This window comes from Dunckerocampus dactyliophorus, chromosome 13, assembly GCF_027744805.1.
Source record: "Dunckerocampus dactyliophorus isolate RoL2022-P2 chromosome 13, RoL_Ddac_1.1, whole genome shotgun sequence".
NCBI lineage: Eukaryota > Metazoa > Chordata > Actinopteri > Syngnathiformes > Syngnathidae > Dunckerocampus > Dunckerocampus dactyliophorus.
In genome coordinates, this window is record NC_072831.1 from 10,302,901 (window position 1) to 10,317,291 (window position 14,391).

Here is a 14,391-nt window from a genome sequence, read left to right on the forward strand (position 1 = left end):
TTGTTTTACATTAAATCAGCTTTTGTCATTTGATCATTAACTGTTCATGCTATGAAAGCTTGTACAGCACTAAAAACTTTTAGCATGTCAGCATGTGGAGTTAAACTGTGGAACAGATTGAGCAAAGAAGTCAAACAATGTACTAATATGCACTAGCTTAAGAAACAGCAGAAGAATGATACTGAAAACCATAGTGTCTGATATCATTTATCCTGAATTCATTTTGTATCATTAATAAGTAATTGCTTAGTCTATATGCTGTATTTATTCATACATTATACAAAGTTTCTGTCCTCTTTTTTTACTACATATTTTATTTTTAATATTTTATTGCAACTTTTTATTTATATATACACTGCTCAAAAAAAATTAGAGGAACACTTCAAAAACACATCAGATCTAAACTAGGGGAAAAATGATCTTGAATATCTTTCCTGATAAATGGGTGATGTATTAGTAACAAAATGATGCCACATAATTTGATAGAAATGAAAATGATCACCCTATAGAGGGGGGAAATCAAAGACACCCCAAAAATGAAAGTGAAAAAATGATGCAGCACACTGGTCCATTTTGCTAAAATGTCATTGTAGCAACTCAAAATGATTCTCAGTAGTTTGTGTGGCCCCCACGTGCTTGTACGCATGCCTGACAATGTCGGGGCATGCTCCTAATGAGACTACGGATGGTGTCCTGGGGGATCTCCTCCCAGATCTGGACCAGGGCATCACTGCGGTACCTGGACGCATGGAAGAGATTCCAGGAGACAGGTAGTTACTCCAGGAGAGCTGGACAAGGCCATAGAAGGTCCTTACACCCTCAGCACCCTCATTTTGTTACTAATACATCACCCACTTATTATCAGGAAAGATATTCAAGATCATTTTTCCCCCAGTTTAGATCTGATGTGTTTTCGAAAGTGTTCCTCTAATTTTTCTGAGCAGTGTATATACTGCTCACAAAAATTAAAAGGAGCACATTAAAGAAACACATTAGATACATCAGATCTCAATATGAAGTTGGATATCTATACAAATAACGACAGGGCAGTGTCTTAGGAACAAAAGGATGCCAAGTCTTTTAATGGAAATAAACGTTTTCAGCCTACAGAGGGCTCAATTGTGTAGACACCATAAAATCAGAGTGAAATGAAGATGTAGCAGGCTAGTCCATTTTTTCCAAAACTTAATTTCTGCAACTCAAAATGCTTTTCAGTATCTTGTGTGGCCCCCACGAGCTTGTATGCATGCTTGACAACGTCGTGGCGTGCTCCTAATGAGACGACGGATGGTGTCTTGTGGCATTTCCTCCCAGATCTGTGTGAGGGCATCCCTGAGCTGTTGTACAGTCTGAGGAGCAACCTGGCGGCGCCGAATGGACTGAAACATAATGTCCCAGAGATGTTCTATTGGGTTTAAGTCAGGGGATAGTGAAGGCCATTCAATTGTTTCAATTCCTTCATCCTCCAGGTACTGCCTGCATACTCTTGCCACGTGAGGCCGGGCATTGTCGTCCATTAGGAGGAAACCAGGACCTATTGCACCAGCGTAGGGTCTGACAATGGGTTCAAGGATTTCATCTCGATACCTTATGGCAGTCAGAGCACCATTTCCTAGGCAATAGAGGTCTGTGCGTCCCTCCATGGATATGCCTCCCCAGACCATCACTGAGCCACCACCAAACCTGTCATGTTGAACGACGTTGCAGGCAGCATAACGTTCTCCTTGTCTTCTCCATACTCTTTCACGTCTATCACAGGTGCTCAGGCTGAACCTGCTCTCGTCTGTGAAAAGTACAGGGCGCCTGTGGCGGACTTGCCAATTCTGGTGTTCTTGTGCAAATGCCAGTCGAGCTCCACAGTGCTGGGCAGTGAGCACAGGGCCCACTACAGGACGTCAGGCCCTCAGGCCACCTTCATGAAGTCTGTTCCTGATTGTTTGGGCCACACCAGTGGCCCTCTGGAGGTCATTCTGTAGGGCACAAGCAGTGCTCACCTTGTTCCGCCTTGCACAAACGAGCAGGTATCGGTCCGGCTGAGGGGTTGAGAACCGTCTACGGCCCTGTCCAGCTCTCCGAGAATAACCACCAGTCTCCTGAAATCTCCTACATGTTGTGGAGATTGTGCTGGGAGACACATTAAACCTTCTTGCTGCAGCACGTGTGGATGTGCCATCCTGGAGAAGCTGGACAACCTGTGCAACTTCTGTAGGGTTAAGGAATCGCCTCATACTGCCGGTAGAGATAATTACGCATGCCAAAATCAGCACGAGTAGAAAACCAGCCAAAAAAGATCAAGAGGGAGAAACTTGAAATGACCTCCGCATGTAAAACCAGTCCTGTTTTGAGGGTTTTCTAATTGTTGCCACTGAAGTGCACCTGTTGTTAATTTCATGAACACCAATACAGCTGAAATTGATTAACGAGGCCCTCAGCTGCTTAACCAACCAGAAAATTATCAGACAGGTTTAATTCAATTCATGCCAGGCCCAATAAAAAAAAGTGTTACTTTAATTTTTGTGAGCAGGTGTGTGTGTGTGTGTGTGTGTGTGTGTATATATATATATAAAAAACTTTTTATTTATCGATTTTTTTTTACACTTTTTCTAGTTTTCTTCTTTTTCTTTATCACACATTCTTTAATCTTGTCTTTCCCGATTAAAATACCTGGTAACATGAACTTCTGAACACAGGAAGTGACCGAACGATCGGTAATTGCTGAGACAGGTACAAGTGATAGGATCACATAAACTTTGCTTCTTCCTACTCCTTTTCAGACATGTTGAATTGGACAAGCGTGAACAAGTGATGTCCCTTAAATGTACCTGGATAAGCATGTTCCAACCACATAAACCATTAGAAAAATCACCTGAGGATGACCCAGTTAACCAAAGTCAATATTTAACAAATGAACAGTTTCTGTTTGCAATGTTGCACACACATCCATGGGGCAATGTCCTCCCAAATAATCGCTCCAGACGACTCTCATGTGAACAGCCAACATGGAGGCAAGCGTATTTGACAGCGCCTACAACAAGCTGATATCGCAGGAGGACTTGAGTGTGGATGAGCCGCCACGCCACTCAAACCAGGAGAAACAACAAGGTATACTAACAGATACAAAAGTGTCCATTTCTGTTTTAGACTTGCTACTCAAAGCTTCTTTTGCGTCGCTGTGGAGTATCCCTGTCAATGGTGGGGCCTGCCTCTACTTGGGACCCTAAAAGAGTGCTTGAAATCACCTTGGCTGTGCTTGCCGCTGTTCTACTGGCTGTGGATATTGGCCTGGGAGTCTATTGTGAGTCCCGATGAACCTGTTTTTCATTCGGTAGATTTCAACAAGCTGCAAGTTACCAATAAAGGGAGACCAAAGTAAAAACAGGGCAGTTAATGTTGCTGTAATCGACCATTCATGTTCCCCTCAGCTCTTCAAGGCTATATTTATTTCAACTTGTTGCTTTTACAACACAGTTTATTTGGGCATTGGCATCAGTTGTATTAACACTTTGGGTGGCCATTGTCAGTACTACCTAGAAATTCGTCTGGGAAATTCTCAGAAAAAGTAGAAAATGTATGAGAATTACAGGGAGCATAAATATATACATACATAAATATACCCTGTTACAACATAGTGTAAACTGAATTTCAAATCACTAGATTAGCATATTGGTTGGGATGTGCGCGCGTGCACAGGGTTTGTATACATATGAATAAATAAATTAATTAAAGTTATGTCAAAATATACAGTTTGATACTTGTAGTAGTAACCATGTGTATACATGTCTGCTTTTGACAAAAAACTCACATAATTACACTATGGTCGTCAGGTGTGGCTAATGCCAGGGTTTGGATCTCAAAATGCAGAGGAGAACAGAACCGATTGTAACAAAAAAATCCGTTAACACAAAAAGTGTCCTCTTCCAGAGGTAAAGAACATACAAAACATAGGTGACGTACTAGGTACAAAAAGGTAACCAAAATTACGACAACTACGAGAACAAAAGGCGTTTGCAGAAAAGGGTGCAAGGAAAAAGGGTCCAAAGACAAAACGTAAGGCGCTGCTGAGTAAGTCAAGCAGGATAAAGAACAATAGAACTTACTGTAGCAGTAGCAGGCAATGCTTGGCAAGGAGGACTAGGAATTAAGGCAAAAGCTAAAAGCCAGAAAACAATGACAATAATTGGCGACAGGTGTGCACAGACAGCGGTGCACTGCAACAGATGGCAGACAGGCGGCAGCAAAGCAACGCCACAGCACGTTGATTGTCTTGTCGCTTCTGTGTTACTACTCTTTTTACCTTATGTTGTAAATATGTATTGTACTTTTTTTAGTTATTCTTCTTGTATGTTACTGGAAAAAAAATTGTTCTTCTGTGGGACAAACAAAGGCTGTCTCTTATCACACCTTCGCGGTTCAAATCTCATGGTTAAATATGGTCTATTATTAGTCAAAAATATGTATAGTGAAAAAAGCCAAAATTAAGCATTTCCAAGCATATAAATGGTAAAATGAAGTAAAATGCAAACATAAGGCATTCAGAAGACGCATTCAAAGACTTTTATTGCAGCTTTCAATTATCTCGCAACAGGCACAATATTCCCAAATAAAAATCCCTAACAGAAATATGGCCTACTGTTCCAGCTGTAACCCACACCAAGCTAAAACTCAACTCAAACGTCTCTCAGTTCCCCTCGGCAACAAATTTATAGCAACAAGTCTTATTTATGTCTTAAATTGTAAATTGTAAAACGAGTGTAAAGGTGATTAAAGGGGCTGTAAAAATGTTAAAAAACATATTTAGAAGGTCGTAAACAATTTATATGCTCTAACTACAAAAATATTCCATTTTTAAATAAGAAATTGTACTTTGTGGAAATTCACTTACCATGGTTGGGTATGGGACCAATTACCTGTGATAAAGGAAGGATTACTCTAAGTGCCGGCTGGCCCATTAGGCAATATAGGCAGATGCTAAGGGTGCCATGGCCTGTAGGGAGTGCCAAAAAAATTGGGAAAAAAATTCACCTTCAATATACAGTAATCCTTTGTTTATCACAGGATTTACAAATTAATCTGCGGGATCTACAAATGAAAGAAAACAATAAAAACAATGCTATTCAATTTCTTTTGTAAGCATATGTAAATGGACACTGGAGGGGGGATGCCATATTAAATCTCACTTAAGGGGGCCACTTTGGCTATGGCTGGCTCTGTCCATACAATACTTTATTTGTATTATGTAAAATAAAATTGATGCTAAATCAAATTCATTCTCATGAAAATAATAAAGACAAACTTACATTTACCAAATTCTTTAGCTCAACTTCCATTTGCGTAGGTTCAGGAACATTTCTGGAAAAAAAGTTAGATGGAGATAAATTTGCGCCACATTTGCGCTGAAATATTTTTCAAATAGGTCAATATTTATGTATTCGGTTAGGGTTTTGGACAGGACTATTTTTCTACATCCTGATTCTTTGTTTGATTGCACTTTGTGTTGCATTAAAGTACTACGTTACCATACCTTTTTTCTGTGACAACAGACAACCACCTCACAGATGAGCCTCGAAAGGTGGAAAGCATCAACCGTGAGTTGGCCACACTGCACAAGACCTATAACGCTGCCTCACAAAGACGACATGAATCCCAGAAACGTTTGGCAGAAGAGACCAGACAGCAGCAAATAACCAAGTGGCAGCTTGAACATCAGACTATAAGGAGCAAAGACTACAAAAAGCAGGCCGACAAAATCCAACTCGATATTGCAGTCTTAAAATCCCACCTACCAATGTTAAGTAAGGCCCATTGGTTTTAAACTTATGTGTGCGTCAGTGAAATTATCAGAGCAACAACAATATTGCAATTGTGTTTTGCTGTAGACGAGGGCTGCAGACGCTGTTCACCAGGATGGACTCTCATAAACTCTGCGTGTTACTTCTTCAGCTTCTCTGACAGATACTCTCGCAGGTCGTGGCAGGAAGCACGGCAGTTCTGCAACAAGCATGGCAGCGACCTGGTGGTGGTAGATACCTCAGAGAAGCAGGTAAGACTAATCTGCAGCAGCTCCATCAAACACCATTGCAATGTGTGGTGAGTAATGACATACGTGTGTGTTTTCACATGCCGTCTCCTGTCAGATGATAATAAATCAGTTAATAAATCATCATCAAGACCCATCAATGTCCATCACCCAGAGTGGCTTCTGGATCGGACTGAGAGATGTGGAAGAGGAGGGAGTTTGGAGGTGGTTGAAAGGAACAAGGCTAATTGAAGGGTAACACTCACATTTTGTCTCCCGTCACTGCTATTAAAACTATCATTCTTCTACTCATTTTTTGCAAGAAACACTCAAAGAGCCAAATATGCCAAAATGTGAGTTTCATTTTGAGTTCACACTACACACTGGTTGCAAAAGATTGATTTTTTTTTTACTGTAAAATGATCAAGGTTGAGATTATTGACAGAAAAGTAGCAATGATACGATGGTATCACATCAGAAGCACTTAACAGTACCTCACAAACGGGAGTACACTCATCACTTTTCAGAAATCAATTTTATTACGATGTACATGTCCTTCTAAAAAAATTAGCATATTGTGATAAAGTTCATTATTTTCGTAATGTCCTGATAAACATTAGACTTTCATATATTGTAGATTAATTACACACAACTGAAGTAGTTCAAGCCTTTTATTGCTTTAATATTGATAATTTTGGCAAAAAAGTAAAGAAAAACCAAAAATCCCTATCTCAAAGAATTAGCATATTTCATCCGACCAATAAAAGAAAAGTGTTTTTAATACAAAAAAGTCAACCTTCAAATAATTATGTTCAGTTATGCACTCAATACTTGGTCGGGAATCCTTTTGCAGAAATGACTGCTTCAGTGCGGCGTGGCATGGAGGCAATCAGCCTGTGGCACTGCTGAGGTGTTATGGAGGCCCAGGATGCTTCGATAGCGGCCTTAAACTCATCCACAGTGTTGGGTCTGGTGACTCTCAACTTCCTCTTCACAATATCCCACAGATTCTCTTTGGGATTCAGGTTAGGAGAGTTGGCAGGCCAATTGAGCACAGTAATACCATGGTCAGTAAACCATTCACCAGTGGTTTTGGCACTTTTCCTTCTCCCCAGTCTTCCTCCAGACTCTGGCACCTTGATTTCCGAATGACATGCAAAACTTGCTTTCATCCGAAAAAAGTACTTTGGACCACTGAGCAACAGTCCAGTGCTGCTTCTCTGTAGCCCAGGTCAGGCGCTTCTGTCGCTGTTTCTGGTTCAAAAGTAGCTTGACCTGGGGAATGCAGCACCTGTAGCTCATTTCCTGCACACGCCTGTGCACGGTGGCTCTGGATGTTTCTACTCCAGACTCAGTCCACTGCTTCCGCAGGTCCCCCAAGGTCTGGAATCGGCCCTTCTCCACAATATTCCTCAGGGTCCGGTCACCTCTTCTGGTTGTGCAGCGTTTTCTGCCACACTTTTTCCTTCCCACAGACTTCCCACTGAGGTGCCTTGATACAGCACTCTGGGAACAGCCTATTCGCTCAGAAATTTCTTTCTGTGTCTTACCCTCTTGCTTGAGGGTGTCAATGATGGCCTTCTGGACAGCAGTCAGGTCGGCAGTCTTACCCATGATTGCGGTTTTGAGTAATGAACCAGGCTGGGAGTTTTTAAAAGCCTCAGGAATCTTTTGCAGGTGTTCAGAGTTAATTCCTTGATTCAGATGATTAGGTTAATAGCTCGTTTAGAGTACCTTTTCATGATATGCTAATTTTTTTGGGTTTTTCTTTACTTTTTTGCCAAAATTATCAATATTAAAGCAATAAAAGGCCTGAACTACTTCAGTTGTGTGTAATTAATCTACAATATATGAAAGTCTAATGTTTATCAGTACATTACAGAAAATAATGAACTTTATCACAATATGCTAATTTTTTGAGAAGGACCCTGTATGTTCTCAAGGGACAATGCTACAGTAATGAAAGGCTGCATGAGTGCTGCCAACCCTGGAGAGTTGCGGTTCATGGAGGAAAACACGAATTATGTCACATTCTGAAGCAGAGCATGATGCCCTCCTTTGGGGACCTGGGCCACATGGTAGTTTTTCAACATGATAACGAGCTTCCAAGATGACACGTGCTTCGCTGATGAAGCTGAAGGTGAAGGTACTGGTTTGTCCAAGTATGTCTCCATACCTGATCTCAATTGAGCACCTGTGGGACATCTTTCAGTGGAAAGTGGAGGATCACAAGGTGTCTAACATACACCACCTCCACCAGTGATGTCATCATGGAGGAGTGGAAGAGAGTGGAGAGTAACAACCTGTGCAGCTCTGGTTAATTCCATGCCCAAGAGGATTAAACCAGTGCTAGATAAGGGTGCTCACGCTAAATCTTGACCCTTACACAATTTGGAAATGTTCACTGTGAGGTTTAGTCACTTAGGTTGACAGTTTTTTAGACAATAATGGTTAGACAATGTGGACTTTCAAGAGGACAGTAAATTATACGACTGCACAAACTAAACACTGACTTTTGCAAGCTACATCCAAGTTTAATTTCTATAGCTTTGTCCCTTGAGAATATATAATGGATGCTGAAATGTGAGGAATGTTCCCACTCTTTGAGAGATACTGGATGTGTAGAGAAGCACATTGCATTCTATTGATCAGCACTGATTTTGTACTCCACAATCATGGTGGACATGCTGTTGACATGCTGCACTGGAAACATCATTTCAATGGGATTTGGGTTAAGGTGAGAGTTAGGTCATATTCATGTAAATATGTTAAAATCATGCATGAATGAGTGAAGGAGGTAACAGTGTGTTTTGAATACATAAAATGCCATCCATTTACCACTTAAGTGCGTGCTAAAAATACAATATTGCACCTATCAGCGACTAAGTGTAAGGCCATTGATTCAAATGGCTGCTCAAATTAAAAAGGCATGTTTTATTCACACTTTTCCCTCCTACTATAAAGCCAATTTAGCCATAGAATTTTATGTGTAAAATGAAGACTAACTAAGCTATCGTACAGTGGGTTTTAACACTGAACAATATGACGTGTGATTTGTTTCAGTTACTGGAATGATGGCGAGCCCAATAATTCTGGCAATGAGAACTGTGCAGCCACGTACCCCAGAGACAACCCCTTTAAAGGCTGGAATGATGCACCATGCAGTTACAATCTCAAATGGATTTGTGAAATGCCAGCTAATTAGCGTCACTGTTGTTTTTTCATCTCTGACTTTTTATTGACACATTATTTGTCCGAATACAGAATACCAAGAATGGCTACAAATAATTAACTAATAAAGTTTATAAGTGAATTGCTTTAAAGTAAATAATAAAATATTTTTTACTAGAATCTTTACTAGATACAGTACATATGTATATTATATTACTGCTTTACAAGTTTGTAGACTATGCTGCCAGTCATTGATATAAATAACAGCTGTCCATCTCAAACGCTGCATTCAGCCTGCAGCGGAATTCTGTAAGCAGAGCTTGTGAGAAATCCCTGAATCTTTTTCCATGTAATACAATTATTTAAAGATACATACATTATTGAATCCACTCTACACAACAGCTCACAGCTCTGCAAAATGCTGGCGAAGTTGCATCAAGACCTGCTGAGTGTCAACATGCTCTGGGAAGGCGTCCTCAGACTTTTGGGCAGCCATGTAGCTGCTTTGAAGGTCTCCGATCTGAAAAACAGACTGAACGTTAACTGAGTTGATTAATGACGCGCTAAACTACAGTGGAAGGATATCAATTACCTTTTCAGAAAGAATGGACAGATTGTAGTGTGGCTCATACATGTGAGGGCACAATGTGGCAGCCGTCTGCAGGAAGGCTTTAGACTGCACCCAAGGGGAAAAAAAAGAGCATGTCTCATTTCACTGTGTGAAAGATAATAGCGCAGAGTAGAACTGTACTAAATTACTGTTAAAATATATTGAGATAACCAGATGGGGATACTGTATTGAAAACAAGTTTTACTGAAAAAAGTTTGTTAGGGATTATTTTTGAATGGCTACGCCATATCACACTGGAGGGTCTAAAAACTGCAAACCTCAGTGCATCCAGATGATTTGTGTACCTGTTCAACACGGCCTTTGCGCAGCTCCAGCACTGCAAGGTTGTTGTAGGCCTCGGCATGGTCGTTATTAAAAGCCAAAGTCAGTTTAAAAGACTGGTAGGCCAAAGTCAGGTCTCCTATACCCTGCAAACACAGAATGATGTATGTGCACTTTTGTGTTTTCATCTTCACTACTACTTGTAGTTGCAAGCTTTTAAAAAGGTCTCTGATCATGCAAACTTAAATTTTTAATGATGTTCTAACATTAAATGTGTCCCTAGAGAGTTTATGAGCAATAAACATGAAAAAAAACTATCATCTCCCACACTTGTTTGTTCCACATTTGAAAGAAGATGGTCAGTTTTGAAGTTCCGAGTTTTCATGACATCTTGAAGGGAAAACCTCCTTCCTCATGGACAAGATACCACCTCTCACCCGCCCGTAGCTATGTGCGTGTCCTGTGTGTGGGGCCACCACTTCACAGAGGACAGCTCTTTAACAAAAAAAAAAACAGGCTTCGCTGCACATATTAAAATAAAGCCTGTAACTCTGCCAACTATCCGTCAGCTACAGACATTTGAGCTGTTAATGTGATTATTTGTTTAATCTTCAGCAGCCTAAACTAGGTTGGTAGCCTGTTAAAATGTGTAATGTTAGCACTGTAGCTCACATAGCTATGCTAGTGTAGCTAACGTTGGTGTCCTTCTGTCCCACTCCTTAATGTTATGTTGTTGTATGTGATATATGGCATCTATTACTTCGGACTGGTGCAGAGTTACAGTGTAAAAAGTGGATAAAGTGCACAATAGCGCTTTTTCGAGCCAAACGCAAACACAGCTCATTCGCATTTAAGTTACAGACACACAAAACAGCTTGTTTCCAGTAGGGCTTAATGAAAGAAATTTCTGCATCAAGGCTCGATTTTGGTCAACACATTTCGAATACACTATCGTGAGTTCGCTGAAACCTACTTAAAATTGTTACAAAATAGAATAGGATGGCACCCTTAAGATATGGTATTTGTAGAATTTCAATTCAAGTTTTTTGAAATGGTCAACTCACCACAGCGACGTGTCCGACATTGTACCAAACATCAGCCTGCTCTTCATCGTTGGTCGCCAGGGCCAAGGCTCTTTCAAAAGACGACAGAGTCATGTCGTACTGCTGTGCGTAAAAGCAGCACAGGCCCAGGTTGTTGTATAGCTGGCAATTATACACCCCCATCTGGAGGAGCCGCCTAGCACAGAAAGAAGTGGGTCATCATCACCATCAACATGCAATGTCCACGACATGACGCAAAGAGGTTTTGTCCGACCTATAGAAGCGCAGCGCGATCTCAGGTTGATCAGAGTAGAAATGATTGCTGCCTATACAAGCTATGGCCTCCACATGTGTGTTGTCCTGCTTCAAGACATCTTTGTAGTACTCTGTGGCTGATGTAATGTTGTTCATCTCCTGCGACAACATGTCATAGGTTGGACATGGTGTTTGCAGGTCATGTAGCAGAGTATGTAGCAGAGTGGACCACATACTATGTGATTGGCCACATACTATACCTCATGTATGCGTGCAATTCCCGTCAGGAGGGTGACCTCACCAGGAAAGTGGTCCAGGCCTTGTTTGAAGAGGTTGAGAGCCGTTATTGGTTGATCAAGGCGCTGATACAGCTGATGGAAAACATATTATATTAGTCTTATTAGTTAAACCTAATTAGATGAGGGATGTACTTTGTCACTGATGTCTTTTTATCACTACCTTAGCCAGATAGAGGAAAGTATCCACCATCTCCTGGTGGTTTAGAGCTGATCGAAACTGCTTTTCAGCCTCTCGATACAAACCAAGCCTGCAAAGGCCAGAGTATTCATCCTTGTGTAAATGTATAAGAAAAAAAACAAAAGCTACAGTGGAACCTCTAAAATCCACATTGCACAGAACTTCAACTTAACTGCCATCCATCCGTCAATCCATTTTCTATACCGCTGATCTTCATCAGGGCTGCAGGCGCATGCTGGAGCCTATCCCAGCTGACTTCGGGCGAGAGGCGGGGTACACCCTGGACTGGTCGCCAGCCAATTGCAGACTTAACTGCCATCCATCAATTTTCTATAGCGCTTATCCTAATTAGGGTCGCGGGGGTATGCTGGGGCCAATCCCAGCTGACTTCGGGCGAGAGGCGGGGTACACCCTGGACTGGTCGCCAGCCAATCGCAGGGCACATATAGACAAAATCATTCACACTCGCATTTAGAGTCACCAATTAACCTAACATGCATGTTTTTGGAATGTGGGAGGAAACCGGAGTACTCAGAGAAAACCCACGCATGCACCGGGAGAACATGCAAACTCCACAAAGAGATGCCCAGTGGAGATTCGAACCTAGATCTTCTCGATCTCCAGACTGTGTGGCCTGTGTGAGTGTGTGCTAACCACTCAGCCACCGTGCAGCCCAACTTAACTGCCAGTTAAGGATATTAAAATTGCTACTTAAAGTGTTTATGTACAATTAAAAAAAAAGTTCTATGATGGTGAGAGTTTGACACAAGAACAGATTATTTCTAATTCCATTATTTTTAATGTAAAATCCAAACAAATGAAAGGTTGATGTGTGTTTGACCTCAGAGTTTCCACTGTAGATGAGATGAATGTGAGCTGTGTGTGTGTGGTTGTGTGTGTATGTTTATGTGCCACTGACCTGTAGTAGCATTTTCCTAGCTGTACTTTCCACCACCAATCTTTGAACTGAGCATGCTCAGTTGCTTGAGCAGCCAAATCTAAAGCCTGAGAGGGGAAAATAAGGAAATGAAACATATCATAACAGAATTTGGATGCTGAGCAGTTCCATTACCGCTATAAATGCTCACCGCTTACATTTTTTACATCATTTTCATGATGAAAGATGTACTCAAAGAGCGTCTAAGAAGGAAAATTTAAATTACTCCAAAATTGCAATCTAAAATGATGCTGCTATGCAACTGTGGAAAAGGTTGTACATACTGTATGTCTTACCCGAGACAGGTTGGGCTTTTGGGAATATTTTGATAGGTTTAACCTTGACAAGTTTATAAACGGTCCCTCTGGATTGGTTAACATTGAAGCCTGAAGGACAAAGTGAAAAGTCAAAATATTTTACTTCGTGAACCTGACTTCCTGCCACATGTGTCACATGCAGTCAGTCACATTTTCGCACCGTTCCCAGCCGCATGAATCGACCTGAAGCACTAGTGACTGGTCGAGCCGTACTTGCAGTGCGTGGCGTCCTGATGGCCTGCTCCATTGTCCCAGGACGCCCTGACTGGGTGCTTGGCCTCACAAATCCTGTGATGGGACGTCCAGACTGAGTCATAGGCCTAGAATTGTAAGGAAACCTCTGATCGCACCAAAATCATTTATTTATAAGAGCTCTATTTAAGCTGCATTGTTTGTACCTGACAGCAGGTGTGGGACCTCCGCCATGACTTGTTCTTGGCAGTCTCAGAGATGTTCCAGGGCCTGAGGGAGAGTCACTTGAATTAATTATATGCATTCACTTTAATTCTGGGCAACTAAAGAGTTTGTACTTACGTGCAACCTGAGCAATGGTGTTCTCATCCAGCATCATCTCAGCAATCCCTTCTTGATCAACCTCAACTTCATCAATGTATACCATCTCCGTAAGAGCCTGCGTTTTAAGACTCCAGGCAGCCTGGGAAAAACAGGTAATCAGCATTGAATATCTTGCATCTTGCAAACATTGGGTGGACTGCCGATGAAGTACAAAATGGATGAAAAATGATAAGAGAGATTGCCATTGTTACCTCGGAAATACACAAGGAGGAATCCTAAGACAGCATGCAAAAAGGTATGAAAAGGAACATTCACGACAGACATAAATAAATAAGGCAGACAAGAGATAATAGCAAACAATCACGACAGACATACAGTAAATAGATAAGGCAGGCAAAGAGGTAACAGCGAACAAAAAACTAAATATGAAATGTGAAGAAGGAAAGCAGTTTGTATACTGGGGAATACATGAAACTTTTACAAAGACACATTTATTCGGATTTAATAGCATTTGATGACAGCCTAGCCAAGCTAGTGGGCGTGCTAGTCCGCTAAATGCTACACATTACCTGGTCATAGGGGCTGTCTTGCAATATTTTTGAACAAATATCTGAACATTGTTGCAATTTCCGTCTCCTAAAATAGCTCCACGCCAGAAAAAGAGGGTCCATTGTCACCTCCATTGCGTCGTTCGGGAGGAAATAAGTGGCGAATCAGTTAGCAGAGTTTAGAGAAGCGAGGGATTATGGCGGATCTAAAGCTTCCTC

The 14,391-nt window shown here is 41.3% G+C and overlaps 2 protein-coding genes across 5 annotated transcripts; one reads left to right on the forward strand and one right to left on the reverse strand.

Moving 5' to 3' along the window:
* The first annotated feature begins 2,957 nt into the window (after nucleotides 1-2,957).
* On the forward strand, nucleotides 2,958-9,329 carry LOC129192845 (CD209 antigen-like protein C). 2 transcript variants are annotated; one of them, XM_054797229.1, is made up of 6 exons: nucleotides 2,958-3,102; nucleotides 3,179-3,295; nucleotides 5,541-5,792; nucleotides 5,877-6,040; nucleotides 6,135-6,271; nucleotides 9,080-9,329. In XM_054797229.1, exons 1-6 carry the CDS (start codon nucleotides 3,000-3,002, stop codon nucleotides 9,219-9,221), a joined length of 915 nt encoding a protein of 304 aa, XP_054653204.1. In that variant the 5' UTR covers nucleotides 2,958-2,999; the 3' UTR covers nucleotides 9,222-9,329. The 2 variants fall into 2 exon arrangements, with proteins under 2 accessions (XP_054653204.1, XP_054653205.1); XM_054797230.1 differs by lacking the exon at nucleotides 3,179-3,295.
* ttc8 (tetratricopeptide repeat domain 8) lies at nucleotides 4,620-14,391 on the reverse strand. 3 transcript variants are annotated; one of them, XM_054797224.1, is made up of 15 exons: nucleotides 14,194-14,391; nucleotides 13,876-13,899; nucleotides 13,643-13,763; nucleotides 13,507-13,570; nucleotides 13,269-13,428; nucleotides 13,076-13,177; nucleotides 12,950-12,994; nucleotides 12,774-12,859; nucleotides 11,837-11,924; nucleotides 11,638-11,748; nucleotides 11,397-11,536; nucleotides 11,144-11,318; nucleotides 10,103-10,225; nucleotides 9,780-9,863; nucleotides 4,620-9,707 (listed from the first exon to the last, which is right to left on the reverse strand). In XM_054797224.1, exons 1-15 carry the CDS (start codon nucleotides 14,305-14,307, stop codon nucleotides 9,591-9,593), a joined length of 1,554 nt encoding a protein of 517 aa, XP_054653199.1. In that variant the 5' UTR covers nucleotides 14,308-14,391; the 3' UTR covers nucleotides 4,620-9,590. The 3 variants fall into 3 exon arrangements, with proteins under 3 accessions (XP_054653199.1, XP_054653200.1, XP_054653201.1); XM_054797225.1 differs by having other exon boundaries at nucleotides 4,622-9,707; nucleotides 13,088-13,177; XM_054797226.1 differs by lacking the exon at nucleotides 13,876-13,899 and having other exon boundaries at nucleotides 4,622-9,707; nucleotides 13,088-13,177.

Coding starts and splice junctions, on each gene's coding strand:
- LOC129192845 (XM_054797229.1), top strand. CDS start 3,000: ATGGAGGCAAGCGTATTTGACAGCGCCTACAACAAGCTGATATCGCAG. Junction 3,296..5,540: donor TATTGGCCTGGGAGTCTATT/GTGAGTCCCGAT, acceptor CTGTGACAACAG/ACAACCACCTCACAGATGAG. Junction 6,041..6,134: donor TAGATACCTCAGAGAAGCAG/GTAAGACTAATC, acceptor GTCTCCTGTCAG/ATGATAATAAATCAGTTAAT.
- ttc8 (XM_054797224.1), bottom strand. CDS start 14,307: ATGGAGGTGACAATGGACCCTCTTTTTCTGGCGTGGAGCTATTTTAGG. Junction 13,571..13,642: donor CACCATTGCTCAGGTTGCAC/GTAAGTACAAAC, acceptor ACTCTCCCTCAG/GCCCTGGAACATCTCTGAGA. Junction 11,749..11,836: donor CTTTCCTCTATCTGGCTAAG/GTAGTGATAAAA, acceptor GTTTTCCATCAG/CTGTATCAGCGCCTTGATCA.